General features: G+C 37.7%; 1 protein-coding gene across 1 annotated transcript in view; it reads right to left on the minus strand.

Moving 5' to 3' along the window:
* The window catches only part of LOC141443753 (uncharacterized), a 48,614-nt gene that overhangs the window by 32,488 nt on the left and 517 nt on the right, over positions 1 to 15,609 (minus strand). The window contains exons 2-5 of the mRNA XM_074109103.1: positions 13,030 to 15,420; positions 12,489 to 12,652; positions 11,559 to 11,663; positions 10,574 to 10,694 (exon numbers count right to left, since the gene is read on the minus strand). Of these exons, the coding sequence (XP_073965204.1) occupies positions 10,574 to 10,694; positions 11,559 to 11,663; positions 12,489 to 12,652; positions 13,030 to 15,420 (2,781 nt within the window). The remainder of the gene's footprint in view (positions 1 to 10,573; positions 10,695 to 11,558; positions 11,664 to 12,488; positions 12,653 to 13,029; positions 15,421 to 15,609) is intronic.

Raw genomic sequence — 15,609 nt, forward strand, 5'->3', positions numbered from 1 at the left:
CCGGCCAAGTACGAGTGGGACTCGCGCGCCGAGGGTTCCGTATAAATATTTTTATTATATGATGTAACTAAAAATTTACGGTTTTCGCAATTTTTCCTTTATCTGTGCTATAGACGTTGCTTCGTACCAAATTTCAAGATTCTGAGTTCACGGGAAATACCCTGTAGGTTTTGATTCCCTTGCGAGTTTCGAAAATTATCGGCATAAACGGCTGTATCTTTTGATTGCGTTGGCTTAGAAGTTTGATTTTTTCACAGCTCCAATATAAATTTCAGCTTGATACCTCCACGCGTGCCTGAGAAAAAGGGTCTTGACAGACGGACGGACGGACAACAAAGTGATCCTATAAGGGTTCCGTTTTTTCCTTTCGAGGTACGGAACCCTAAAAACATAAAGCAATCCCCAGTGCATTTGTTAGTTCTTTACCTAAAAAGCATATTTTTTTTGTAGCATTTCACCTAATCACATTTCACTTCGTATATTTAATAATAATTATTGAATGCCACCCTAACCAGCTGGCAGGGTTACTCACTGAGCCTGACCAGATAAGACGTCTTAAGAGGCGCAGAATCCTAGAACTGGATCAACTAATATGAAGATTCAGCCACAGATAGAGCGGTCTCTCGCTGGGGAGCCAACTCTACACGCCATCGATCACGCAACTCATCTGCTCATAGTCCCCCGACTGATCGCATGATAATATAAATATACTAGCTGTTGCCCGCGGCTTCGCTCGCGTTAAATTTGGGGTTACACAGATCATTTACTTTCTATGATCTTTATTTTCGTATCATAATTGATTTTTCGGAGGATTATATTTGCAAATTTTTGAATTTAAAAATCAACCTAGATGATCATAATTCGTCAAACTTTAAACCCCTGTTTCACATCTTTAGGTCAGGGGTGTAATTTTAGAAAACCCACGTGCTTCTTTTGCCCGCGACTTCGTACCTCGCGGCATAGGATTGTTCCCGCAGGATAAAGTGAATTCAAGAGAAAACCACACTGTCCGCGATTGAATTGAAACAGGCTCCTATTATTTCGGGTATCGATTTTTAAAAAGCTTTTACTAATAGTTTTTTTTAAATCCGCTCAGTTTTTCCAGAGATTCCCCAAACAACCAAGAAGCAGACAATGTTAAATATTTCCTTTTCCCATGGGAATTTCAAAAAATCCTTACTTAGTGCACTCCTATGATAACTTATCTACATGTGTGCCAAATTCAGGTCTGTCAGCCTGTCCTGTCACAGTATACTGTTTTACAGGTATGGATAAATTTTGTTACGTAATAAGTTGATTGGTTTGGTGTAGGTACTTAATGTGTCCTCCTAACCGTTAAGGAGTTATACCTTCCATCATCAGCTCACCTGAATAACCAGAAAGAATACAACTAAAGGTCTACCTATACGTGCATATGATGTTTAAAGAAACTTCCTCTAACTCCTAACCGTTAAGGAGTTTAACCTTCCATCATCAGCTCATCAACATGAGTCGTTGCGTCTGTCAGACGCAAATACTTAAATAACTCGAGATAATTATATAAAAACCGTAATGCGTGCCTACAAAATTTGAGGGTTGCCCTCGATTTCCCTGAAATTCCGTCATCAGATTCTGATTTGGTGACAATGGGACTATCTCAGGAGTAGATATTATTTCGAATAAAAAAATATTAAAAAATCGGTCCACAATTGAGCGAGAAATCGGGGAACAAACATAAATAAATATATATATATAACGGGATGCATAACCTCCTCATTTTTTTGAAGTCGGTTAAAGAGCTTTTTGCAGCGTACGTGCAGTATAAACTTTTGAATTTTGAAATTTTAGCTTTCTACAACCAGTAAAACGCAAAATCCTGTTTTTTCCCGTTTCCATAAGAATTTCGGGAAATGCTCTGTTAATGCTCCCCTACACTCCCCAAGGAACACACTTGCCAAGTTTCAGCTATCTACGACCAGTAAAAAGAAAAATCCCGTTTTTCCCTGTTCTCGTGTGAATTTTGGACAGTCCTCTCTCAGTGCTCCTCTACATTGCCAAATTTCAGCTTTCTACCAGTAAAACGAAGTCCCATTTTTTCCCTTTCCCGTGAGAATTTCGGCAAATTATCTCTTAATGGTTCCACAATAATACTAATGCTGTTTAATGTAAAATTGCAATAATACTAACGATAAATCCTGTTTTTCCCGTTAACGTCAGAATTTCGGGAAATCCTTTTGTAGTGCTCCCCTACACTCCTCCCCAAGGAACCTAAATGCCAATTTTGAGTTTTCTACGATCAGTAAAACGAAAAATCCCGTATTTTCCCGTTCCCGTTGGAATTTTGGAAAGTCCTCTCTTAACGCTCTTCTACAATCCCCAAACAACCTACATGCCGAATTTCAGCTTTCTAGGACCATTAAAATGAAAGATCCTGTTTTTTTCCCTTTCCCGTGGGAATTTCGGGAAATTATTTCTTAATGGTTTTCTTCACTTCTCAAGCAACTTACATGCCAAAAGTGCAGCCTTCTGCGACCAGTAAAACGAAAAGTCCCATTTTTCCCGTTCCCGTCAGAACTTCGGGAAATCCTTTTGTAGTCTTCCCCTATACTCCTCAAGGACCTATATGCAAAATATCAGTTTTCAAGGACCAGTAAAATGAAAAATCGATCCCGTTAAACTGAATATAAGTCCCGTTTTTTCCTTATCCCGTGGGAATTTCCCAAATTCCTTAAAACAGTTTTTTACTGTTATAATCACCTACTTCTATGCCAAATTTGAAGAGTCTAGTAATTATAGTTCATAGAATTCAGTTAAACTGAATATATAAATCCCGTTTTTTCCTTATCCCTTGGGAATTTCCAAAAATCCTGAAATCGATGTTTTAATTTACGTTATACCTATTTGTGAATCTAATTTGAAGTCTAGTTATTACAGTTACTGAGATAGGGTAACTCGGAATCGAATATATTAATCCCGTTCTTTCCGTTACCGTTAGAATTTCCAAAAATCCTTCCTTAGTGGATGCCTACATTGTATAAGGTATCTATGTGCAAAATTTCAAGTCTCTAGGTCCAGTGGTTTGGTATGTGCGTTGAAATATCAACGATTGATTTTCGATTGACTTTGTCACCACATTACCCCCTTTCAGGGGTTGAATTTTCAAAAACCTGAAACACGTGTTTACTTATTTGTTGTTAAGAGTCCGCAGCAAGTAGCGCTCAACTCCGCGTTGAGATCACGCGCTAACGCTTTAAAATGTTGTTGTTTCACCTAGAGTAAGACAGGGCGCTAGAAAGAAAGCAAGAGCGCGCTAGCGGGAAGGCGGAGCTAGAGACATGTCACAGTAACAATATTGCAGTAAAATATCTTCATACAATGGTGAAATTATTGCAGTATCTAAGTAGAATATAACAGTAGAACATCTCCAGAACATCTCCAGTGCTAGTCGTGCAGAACCTGCGCGCGCAGCAGTATTAGTACGCGCAACAACTCATAACGCCAAAAAAAGGCCCTTAGGTTTTATTAAGGACTGCAACCAAGTTAGCCTGCAGCTTACGACACTGTTTACGAGCAAGTGTGATGAAATAGTATATTGTACAACAAAAGCATAAAACGAGCAATTTTACCCGAGACGTTCATATAGCCACCCGAGCCACGGCGAGGGTGGATAGAAACGTCGAGGGGAAAATGGGCTCAATGCTAGAGTTTTACACTCTGCTTTTCACTTCGCTTGCGAAGAAATGAAATAGCAATAGTAAAAATAAATGTTCACTTATTTTGTACCTTTTATTTTTCATGCTTTACTATATTAGTTTTATTGATTTATTTTCATCGATTTGATTGATTTTTAGGTGTAAAAAAATAAAAAAATATGTAGAAACTCTTTTGTTTGTGGTTTCACACCTTGATTGCCTTGACCTTAGACGAAGATTCTACTTTATGCACTAGAGCATAAAAAGTTATTGTATGTTGCCTAGATGCAGCATGAACACGCACTTTACGAGCATGAGAAGTGAAATAGTCGATTGTACAACAAGAGCATAAAACGAGCCATTTTACGACGTTTACGATTTTAAGACGTTCGTTCCGGTACGGCGAGGGTGGATAGACACGTCGAGGGAAAAATGGGTTTAATGCTCGAGTTTTACACTGCTTTTTACTTCGATTAATTCGAGGAAATAGCAACAGTGGAAACAATGGTTCACTTACTATGTTTCTTTTATTTTTCATGAATTACTATATACATAATTCTATTTTTTATTTTATTGATTTATTTTGATTGATTTGGTTAATTTTTAGTTTTATATAAATAAATAAAAAAGTTAAAAACTTTCTGTTTGTGGCTGGTTGACACCTGATTAGCTTGGTCTTAGACAAAGATTTTATTTTATGCACTAGAGCATAAAAAGTCATTTTATGTCGCTTAATCTCAGCATAAAAACGAACTTTACGAGCATGAGAAGTGAAAAGTATAATATCTATAGACTACAACATCAACTTGATTGGACACATTGAAGATTGGGTGTATTGAATAAAATAAAAAAAGTCATACAATATTGTGTTTTATTTTTTAATACATACAAGTATGAAAATTCGCTTATTTTTAAGAACTCTCTCGTATCGGTAACTTTCTAGGTAGACGCGGATCTATAATTTCAGGTAGTATGCATTCCATGTAAAATTTTCTCAATTTATTTAATATGCTCTCCCAGAATCCTGTATCCTTTTCGATTTTTTCGAATAATATGCTTTTGGAGTCCACACCACGAAGATACAGTATCTTTTTTTTGTAATATTTAACTGACCTTGTACTTGATAAAAGTAGTTGTGATTTTGCTTCAGTTTTATTTTCTGAGGATCACTTTCGTCCAACACACAGAAAGTAATTTTTTTCTTTAAAATAGCTTCTGTTGGCGTCATATTTGCCGCCGAAGCTGGGCATTTGATCTCCACAATTGTTTCTTCGTCTATGACTCCGTCGGGACTCGCGCCTAAATACTGGTGTTCCTCGAGGATGTATAACCACAAGGTGATACTTGCACTCCTAGTGCAGCTTCAGTCTCTTTTAAAGCGATGGGCTCATTCTCATTGCCGTATCTAGTAGCATCGCTACCTTTAAAATTGCTATATAAGAGTGTTTTTATAATATTTTTACACGACGTGGCAGCTCTTCTCTTACATATTTGACCAAACACTGACGCAGTAAGGCGTATTTTTCGTTGTTTGATCCATTCAGGGTTCGTTGCCTGCCCAACGGTATCTTTTTGGATATTTTCAAGTTCTATTTTACTTTTTGAAAAGTCTGCTAAGAGTGCTTGTTTTCTTTTTTCGTAGTGCTCAACTTCCATATCTGGTTCTTTTTCGATATCACCGTAATGTTCATCGGGTCCTGCGATACGTTTTCTTCGTTTTGATTTTTTGTCTTGGCTTGATTTTCTTTTCGCCTTTTCTGCCTGCCTCTTCTCATACTTCTGCGTGTAAGTCCCCAGTTCTTCATTTTTTGTTAATACTTTACTCATGGTTGCTACAAGACTCCCGGTGTTTCTTTTTGTAGCAGCTGCGTAGCAACGGGACTCATAAGATCCACGAAGGGAGTAATTTATTCGTTTGCCTCCTATAATTTTGCGATTAGTGCATTAAACTGCTCAACAATATTGTTTGTTTGCCCCATAAGGAGACTTTCGGCATTGTTTAAAATAGGACTTATAGCGGTGTATATGTCATACCACAAGCCACAATCTTTCATTTGGCCTATGAAGTTTTCTTCGCCTGGTTTCGGGCCATTACAAAAATATGTTTTGCAGTTGGCATGCTCACCAAAACGTGGCAAGGCCCGTTTCGTAGGTCTTTTTTAATTCATTTACTTTCTCAGTAAAAGTTTTCCCTTCCATTTTCGAAGAAAAGTCTATTGCTCCTTTAATTGCCTTTCGTAGTCGCAATATGTTATCATTTAGGCATTTCCTCATGATAATAGGGACAGGTCCTTGTTTATTTTCAGTTTTTTTTGTCAAATTTCTCAATTTAGTGCAATAATTTCGTAATAAATGATTACTGCATTCTATTTTGTGTATAGCAGTGGAGTGGCCATATGGCAATGCTTCGTTTAAAGCACTCATGACACTGCTATCGCCATCACCAATAAGTTTGGTGTATTTCAAGCCATGCATATTTATGCTGCATTTAAAACTTCTACTACAACGTCGGCTTCCATTGCTGTGGAGCTACCAGACCAGTTTTTAAAAACATTTATGTTTCTTGACCTCAATCTTTTTATTACTTGCAACAGCGCATACAGAGCAATAAGAATTCCGTATTCCTAAAAAGAGAACCTTTTTAGTTTCATACCCAATAATGCACGCTACCCCGGATAATGAATTATAATTGCTGGTACGATATGATCTTTTTCCCACGATGCGTCCGCTACTACTGTGATGTAGGGAACGCCATCAGCGTCTACGTTTCCTTTTTCAATTGCCATTTGTTTTTCTTCGAGTCCTGCCTCAAACATGCTCTTCAAAGAGATATCTTTTTAAACATCCCCAAGCAACAAATTCTCTTTCCCAAATGTTTTCTCCGCTATACATGGCATATCTAAATGAGCGCAAAGCTCATCTAATTGGGAAAAGCCACTACCCGAACATACGACTGCTTGAACAACATTTTTATTAATTTTAGACTCTAGTTTTTCATTATTAAATGCTTCTTTTTTGCCACACATTTTGCATTTGAAAAGAAAAGTTGACTGGAATCCGATTCTCGACTCCTTCACAAAATCCATATCTTTAAAGCTGCAATTAAATGGACTATGATCCACAGCCTTCATTTGTTCAAATAAATATTGAACATTGAAAATTCGTCGACCTGTCATTTTACGTACGACTTCCTCATTGCTATCATGATCAAGTTCAATTTGTAATGATGGTGTCGAGGACGGAGTACTCGGACTCAAATTTCTGAAAGGAAAAAAAAGTTACGTTATATTTATACCATGCAAGGTTAAATCAGAGTATACGGTGAAATAAAAATATTTGATACTGCATTATGAGGCGTACACTACTACAGAAAACTTCTAACGCCGGTGACGCTATGCAAAAAATACGTTTCGATTTTCGGTGCCATATTGTGCGCGCGACTACATTTTTAATACAAGCTTTTTGCTGACTGTACTTGCATTTTCATCCAAACTACTTTTCCGTACCAAATGTGGAAGAAGTGGGTCAAATTCAACTCGCAAGATTTTACCTGCACATACATTCATAGGTACATACATTGCAACTATTGCAAGGTAAAAGCTTGTAAAAATAATAATAAAAACACCAACCTGCTAAAATTTTGAAATTGAGGCGGAGGATCGGTATTGTTATCACTATCAGACTGCTCACTGGCATGCTCTCCGGTGCCAAGCGTACTGCACATGTAAAAAATACATACATAGTGAAATGACGTCAGTCGCCATTAGTCAAAGTAATAACAGAGACTACCAGAGGTAATACTTCGTTCGTAATACCTTACTTATCGCCCTTAATGAACAATGGGATATTATAGTGCTATGACCTGTATAAGTGAAATAACAGAAGTGCGGTGTACATCGATCAAGATAATAAACTGAAATCATCTTTAATAGCCGTGTCAATATAGGTACGAGTAGGTACTAGTCTCAGTGCAGTTGCAGTCAAGAGCGAAAATAAAACTACAAGTGAAAAACGTAAGTAGCTGTGAAATAAGTTTTTGGTAAAAAAAAAAATCTGTTCAAGCTTTTTTTTTTGCTGACTGTACTTTTTGTCGACTTTACTAGCATTGTTACCTATTAAACTACATCATACGAAATTTCAAGTCGATGCCATTAACCGTTGAAGAATTCCGTCCTGCGGAGACGATCCTGGCCGGACTACCAGGATGTCAGCTACCAGATTATTGTATTGTCACGCAATTCACATAAGTATACCAAATTTCAAGTCAATTCGACCACTGAAACTGAGTCAAATTCAACTCGCAGGATTTGAGCCTCACATACATACATACGAGTACATAGGTACATACATTGCAAGTTAAATAAAAGATTGTAAACTAGTAAAAATAATAATAAAAACACTAACCTGCTTAAATTTAGAGGTTGAGGTGGAGGATCGGTATTGTTATCACTATCAGACTGCTCACTGGCATGCTCTCCGGTGCCAAGCGTACTGCACATGTGAAAAATACATACATGGTGAAATGACGTCAGTCGCCATTAGTCAAAGTAATAACAGAGACTACCAGAGGTAATACTTCGTTCGTAATACCTTACTTACCGCCCTAATACACAATGTGCTATTACAGTGCTATGACCTGTATAAGTGAAATAACAAGTTTGTGTGGTGTACCTACGTCGTACAAAAATAATAAATAAAGGTACGAGTACGAAAATTCATTTTTAATACAAGCTTTTTTGCTGACTGTACTTTTTGTCGACTTTACTAGCATTGTTACCAAACTACATTTATTTTGTACCTATACCAAAAACAAGTCGATAACATTGTAACAGTTGAAGAGTTCCGTCCTTCGGAGACGATTCTGGCCGGACTACCAGGATGTCAGCTACCAGATTATTGTATTGTCACGCAATTTACATAATTATGCAAAATTTCAAGTCAATCCGACTGCTAGAAGTTGGTCGAATGCAAGATTTGATTACAGACAAATATCGGGACAGGTGAAACTAAATAAAAGCTTGTAATAGAGGACAAGGAAGAAAAATCTTACGCTACTGTCCTAGTTATAACTTACCTATTAGGATTAATGTTTTCTTTTTATGACGAGCCGGTCCTTTTTTTTTCCTACGAGCCGATAACCATAATCTTGTCTTCGATGATCTTTTCACTTCTGGAAACAAGAACATTAATAATTATTTTTTATGGGAGCGCCATAGTTCGCATAGGTACTCTTTTCTCTTTTCTAGTAAAACCATAATTTTTTTTGTCCAAATCATCGTTTGTCAGTATGCGAGCCGATATATGGACCCATTTTTTATAAGTACTTGGTAATATTGACTAAAATGCATCTAGGTAGGTACTTACCCTGTTTATCCATTTTTGTAACATAAAAATGCAAAGTCCATATAAGAAAGCCAAGGTCGTCGAACAGTATGTGCACACACACCACCAGTATCACCAAGAAATATCAAATCCGTTATCAGTCCAAGTCGTAAGTAGTTAGATCGCGTTTATGATACGAAGAGAATTCACCAAAATAATATTACGTAACTCTCGCGCACAGCTGACGAGTCACTACTAACGAGCGACGCACGCACACGCAGGGCCAGCGTAAACCAAGGACAAGGGCGGCGCGTACCGCCCTCCCCCCGTACCGTTCCCCCGCGCTAGAGTGATTCGCTGCAGATTCGCATAAAAAATGTATAGTTTTTTTACTGATTTTCGTAGTTTCGTTCTCATTTGAAAACCACAAAATCATTTCGGAAAAATGCTTTTTCTTATGAAACTACATAGTTTAGTCGATGCCGGAAATAGGTTTTGACTTCAATCTGAACTATATTTTGGCCGTAGTATTTAACCGAACTGCACAGGGTTTTTGGCTCTTAAAATGCAAAACTTGTACTCGTTCTATTTTCTTTGTAATACCATTTCAAGAGTCATAAACTAATTTCAGGCCTAGATATGCCTTATCTCATTGTATTTACAAAAAATCATGATGATGCTACTTGTTATTTTAAAATAAGGACGTAACTACGATTTGTATGGAGAATCAAGCTTGCTGCGGACTCTTAAGATACTCCCTGTGAAGTTTTCGAATAAAATAGTCTTACTAATCTTGTTTCCATACTAATTTGGACCCCATTCACCCCTTAGAGGGTGATTTTGCAAAAATCCTTTCTTAGTGCACCCCTAGACCTTAAAGGAACTACGTGCTAAATTGAATCCCTAGAACCGCGTTTGGCTGTGCGTTGATACTCAGTCAATCACTTTTTGCCTTTTTATATATAGATATATTTAATTATAACGTTGTGTCACAATGTTTATTTTTTTTAGTCGCATTTCACGTCGATCGTGCATTTAATTTATGATAAAAATTTATTATCTTCTTTATTTATTATCTTGACGACCAGATGGCCTAGTGGTTAGAGATGACTACGAAGCTTGAGGTCCAGGGTTCGATTCCGTGTCGGGGCAGATATTTGTATGATACATACGAATGTTTGTTCTCGGTCTTGGGTGTTTAATATGTATTTAAGTATGTACTTATCTATATCTATATAATTATATTTATCGTTGCTTAGTACCATAGCACAAGCTTTGCTAAGCTTACTTTGGGACTAGGTCAATTGATGTGAATTGTCCCATGATATTTATTTATTTATTTATTATTTATACTAAGGGGCTGTTTCACCATCCATTGATTAGTGTTAAGTGACGGTTAAATGTGATGCTATCTCTATTTCTTTGTTCGAATAACCGTCACTTAACACTAATCAATGGATGGTGAAACAGCCCCTAACTCAAGTGCAAGATTCTATTGAAATTTTGTTAGTTCAATGTGAAAAGAAATTCTAGGGTCATGACAGTGCCCCCACCAAGTCGAGCATATTCCATGACCATACCTTTTTCTTTAGTCAACAACTCCCGGAGCTTGCTGGCTGCTCCCTCTGCCTCGTCATCCTTGACAGGCTCCTCTGACAGCTTGCCAGCATCTTCTGTCCCGCACTCGACTGTTTCTGTCACCTGGCAATATGTTACTTATGTATGTCACATAAATTTAGACCATTTTTGGCATCCCCCCCTCTTTTCATAAGTATTGCTATGCCTCCGTCTTGCGGAGACGGTCCCGGCCAGACCACCAGGATGCCACTACCAGATTATTGTATTGTCACCAGATTTACTAAGTATGCAAATTTCAAGTCAATCTGACCAGTGGGAAAATTTAACTTGCAAATACAGTCAAGTTTTTTTTTTATTCGACTGGATGGCAAACGAGCAAGTGGGTCTCCTGATGGTAAGAGATCACCACCGCCCATAAACATCTGCAACACCAGGGGTATTGCAGATGCGTTGCCAACCTAGAGGCCTAAGATGGGATACCTCAAGTGCCAGTAATTTCACCAGCTGTCTTACTCTCCACGCCGAAACACAACAGTGCAAGCACTGCTGCTTCACGGCAGGATTAGCGAGCAAGATGGTGGTAGCAATCCGGGCGGACCTTGCACAAGGTCCTACCCTGCAAAAATATGGACTTATCTAATCTAGGCCTTCAAAAATATGTACACACATACACATTTAGGATGATTTATTTGCTATCGAAAATACAAACTGAACAGAAAAACCAGAAAAAGAGACCAGCGCAGCTAAATTTGGAGTTGAAATAAAAATTACAAAAGACTCCAAAAACCAATCTTGATTTATTTGCTAGTTCTTTAATTAAGGCATTGCAAGTAAAAATCTTGTAAAAATACAAATCTTTCCTCTTCATAATAATTAGTATAGATATAGATTAGTGTACATGTTGACTAGATGGCGTTAGGGTCAATTAATTTATTCATTCGATTATTGAAGGTTGCTACAAGTTTGTAAAAATACTATATGACTTACAGCATCCACTGCTTCTTCGATATTCGTAGCCTCCTCAATCTCAAGCAGTGATTTCACAGCCGTCTCCACCTCCGTATCTTCAGTGGCTTCTAGACTCTCTGTAACCTACAGAAGGTACAATTTTGAAAAAAGTTGATAGAATGGCTAAGTTAGCAGTTATGGATGGTATGTGTCTCTTGGATAAACCTTATGGTGCTGAGCTAATGCAATTAGCCAGGAAGAAGTGTTTTGCAAAATGGCAGAAAATGTTCAGTATTGAATCCATGACTAAGGGCATTTGGTACGTCACCATAGAGAGTAAAATCTCCAAAGTACCCTGGTTTGATCATTCCAGCCTCCCCAGGGATCTCCTCGTGTGGGCTTTTCGTGTGCGGTCTGGTCACATTCCACTTAACTGTTTTTTGAATTTGATGAGAGTTGTACAATCACCTTTGAATACTGCGATAAAAAGTAGCCTATGTGTTATTCCAAATGTCCAGCTATCTACATGCCAAATTTCACTAAAATTAAATAAAGCAGATAGTTTAGGCTAAAACCTTTTTAAGGGTCCATACCCGAAGCATGCCCATGGAACCCTATTACTGAGACTCTGCTGTCTGTCTGTCTGTCTGTCCGTCTGTCACAGGGCTCCTATCATTAACAAGAATTTATTTTTGGGAATGTGTCCGGAAAAAACCCTGAAAGCAGATACTAACACTTTTCTTGTTCTTGTATATATAAAAAAAAAGGTTGGCAGAGTCAAACCAAGGTCCACAAGGGACTAGCTTGGATGGTTCTGTACCAGATCCCTACACCCTTGGATGCACACTGCTCACCAAAATGGTATTCCCACTTCTGTTAACTCCTTCTTTGGAGGATAAAACCTTAAGAATAAATTTACTTGACTTCCTATTTCCCTTGACTCGCTACCAACTGTCTAGATTCACTTACCTCACTCTCACCCAAGACTTCAATATCAGTGGTGCTCAGCACCTCAGCTATTTGGAACTGTACTGGCTCCACATTCGGCTGGTCTGCCTCCATAGTTTCCTTCACTTCAGTCTCTGAATGCTGAGCATTCGAGTCCTCAGACTGATCTATCATTTGATTGCTTTCTGTAACATAAGTTTGACTTTGTGTTAATATTTATTTTAGAGTAGCTTTCACCCATGGATTTGCTCGCGTAAACCATCAGTTGAATTGAAATTCTGGATCTTTTACTGAATTTCCAATAAGAATTCTCGAAAATTACATACCACGCCCAACTTGGGACAAAAGGTCTCTACCCATTATATTGTATCTTACCCTGATCGTAATAGCAACATATCAGGGCATGTTCATGTGTGCGTGACCTCAACTCTCGTGGAACTACCTATACCTTGGTTGTCCTTTATGCCACACAATTTATTACTACATAAATCACAACTATTTTGGTTTTGTGTCACAATTCGCTCTAAATGTGTGAAACTGTGAACTAACTTGATGCACTTACCATCATCCTGATCAAAGTCATCATCATCATCTTCATCATCATGTTCCTGTTCATCATCATCATCCATCACTCTCGAGGACTCTGCCAGCAATCCAAGACTGTCGGTAGGTTCCTGGTCTTCATCAGAAGACTCCTGCATGTATTTAGATGTTGAAGGTTGCGCTGTGTCTTTACTTTCTTCTTTACCTGCAATTTCTTTTATTGGCACATCAGCAACAGCTTCTTCTTTAGCTTCTGTAGTCACTGGCTCTATTTCAGCAGTAGTGGTTTTAACTTCTTTGACTACTTCTGGTGGCAGATCATCAGTGGTAGAAACTTCTTTGACAGGTGCAACTTCTAAGTCAGCTTCAGTAGAAGTATCTTTCTTAGCTTCTGTCACCTCTGCAGATACTTCTGGATCTATTTCAAGAGTGGTTTTAATTTCTTCAACTACCTTTAGTGGATTATGATTGATAGTAATAACTTCTTTGACAGCTGTGATATTTTCTGGGTTAGCTTTGCAACTCGCTGTCGCCTCTGAAGGCACTTCTGGCTCTGTTTCAGCAGGACTGGTTGTAAATTCCTTAACAACTTTTTCTAAAGCATCATCGTCATCAGTGACTTCTTTGACAGCACCAGCTACTGTTGGCACTTCAGCTGTACAAACGACTTCCATAGTTTCTGGAATCATTTTTGGCACAAAATCAGCAGAAGAATGAGTTTCTTTGAGTTCTTTGTCCATTTCAGGTGTCATTTCAACAACAGGAGTGATTTCCTTTATGTTTACACTCACTGCCTCTATGTCACTTGATGAACTGATTTTGACAACTTCTGTGTCAAGTTTTGGTGATAAAGCAGCTGGAATATTTATATCTTCTGCTTTCAAAGTAGTTGTTGATGCTAAATCAGCTATGGGATCTTCAGTTTCTTCAATAACTTTTGGTTCTAAATGTGATGCTTCAAGAATTATATCAGCATGACTGTCTTCATTCTCAGTATCTACGTCCATTAGGTTAATTTCATTATTATCAGATGCTGTTACTTCTATATTTGTAGGAAAATCATTTTCTGAACTGCTTTCAAGCAATTCATCCTCATCCATCATCTCAGAAGTTTTTGTTGATACTTTGGTATCCTCAATTTGCAGGATATCTGGTTGTACATTTATGATAATGTCACTCTGTATTTTATCCTCATCACATGTAGTTTCTTTATTTTCATTAGCATTTTTTAAATCATCAGTGATTTGTAATTTACCTTCAATGAGAACCGTGTCATTATCAGCAACATCATTATTAAGTAAAACATCTTCATCATACTCCAAGGCTGCATCAGACATATCTGAATCATCAAATGTCTCAATCAATTCTTGTGTAGGTATTTCCAACATAACATCAGGATTTGTTAATTTATGTTCATTATTGATTTCATATGAGGAAGTCTCTAAGTCATTGGTTGACGTAAAAGTATCATCATTGGGATCTGATTTCTCATCTTTTATTTCATCAACATCCATTTCTGAACCTAATGTTTGTTGAGGTACAGTATCATCAGATTCTTCAATTATATTTTCTGGTTCAACATGAGTTTTAATAGTAACTGTTTCATCTTCCAACACTTTTTCATCCAAATTGGGATCCACCTGACTTATTTGTGCATCCAATTCATCTAGTAACTCCTCGTCTTCTATCTCAGGGATTTCCACATCAGAATAAACTAGACGCTCATCTAGAGAACTATTTTCTGAAACTGGCAGTGACATTTCACTATCTAAGCCTATCTTTATATTTGTGTCTAAGAAAACATTACTGTCAACACTAGAAGCATCAATTAATTTTGTTTCTTCAGGAGCTGCATCATCCTTTGATGCTTTAGCACTGGCAACACTGATTTCATCAATGACATCAACTTGTTTCTCAATGATCTTAGGTATTACAATAGTTTCCAGTCCTGTTGTAGTTTTTTCTTTGATTAATGACTCATCAGTTACAGTATCGACTGCAGCATGCGTTTTTTGATTAAACGGTTCATTGTCAGATTTAGGTTCATCATCACAGTCTAGTCCCGACTCGACTTTAGCATCAGTTTTAGATTTAGACTGATCATCATTGGTGTTATCTGTATCGTCATCCCATTTGAGTTCAAAATCAAGTTCACTGTCAACATCTAGACCTTTGTCTTTCTCGAGCGGAAGCTTCTTCTCAATGACAGTCTCTACATCATCGTCAAACGGCTCCAACACTTCACCCATAAACGTTAGTGGGCCTGGCCCATCACCACTAGGGTGTTTCGAAATACCCGCTTCAATGCCTAGTGAATTTTTAGGAGTACCCGGTTGAATCTTGGGTGTAGACGCGTCATCGTCCTTATCAAGACTTGGAGAGTCTCCTTGGCCTTCTGCACTCATATTCACTGTGAATTTAATACGTAAATTTAAACGTCGGCTTAAAACAATACCATTTAACGCGGCGTTATATTACACATTGGGGAACTATTGCTATTTGAAATAAATTGAAACATGAAAAGATTCAATTTGGGATGATTATCACTTAATTTCTAATACGCTTAATTACTGTTCTATTGTTTTTTTAATTAAAAACA

Source organism: Choristoneura fumiferana, chromosome 28 (genome assembly GCF_025370935.1).
Source record: "Choristoneura fumiferana chromosome 28, NRCan_CFum_1, whole genome shotgun sequence".
NCBI classification, from domain to species: Eukaryota; Metazoa; Arthropoda; class Insecta; order Lepidoptera; family Tortricidae; genus Choristoneura; species Choristoneura fumiferana.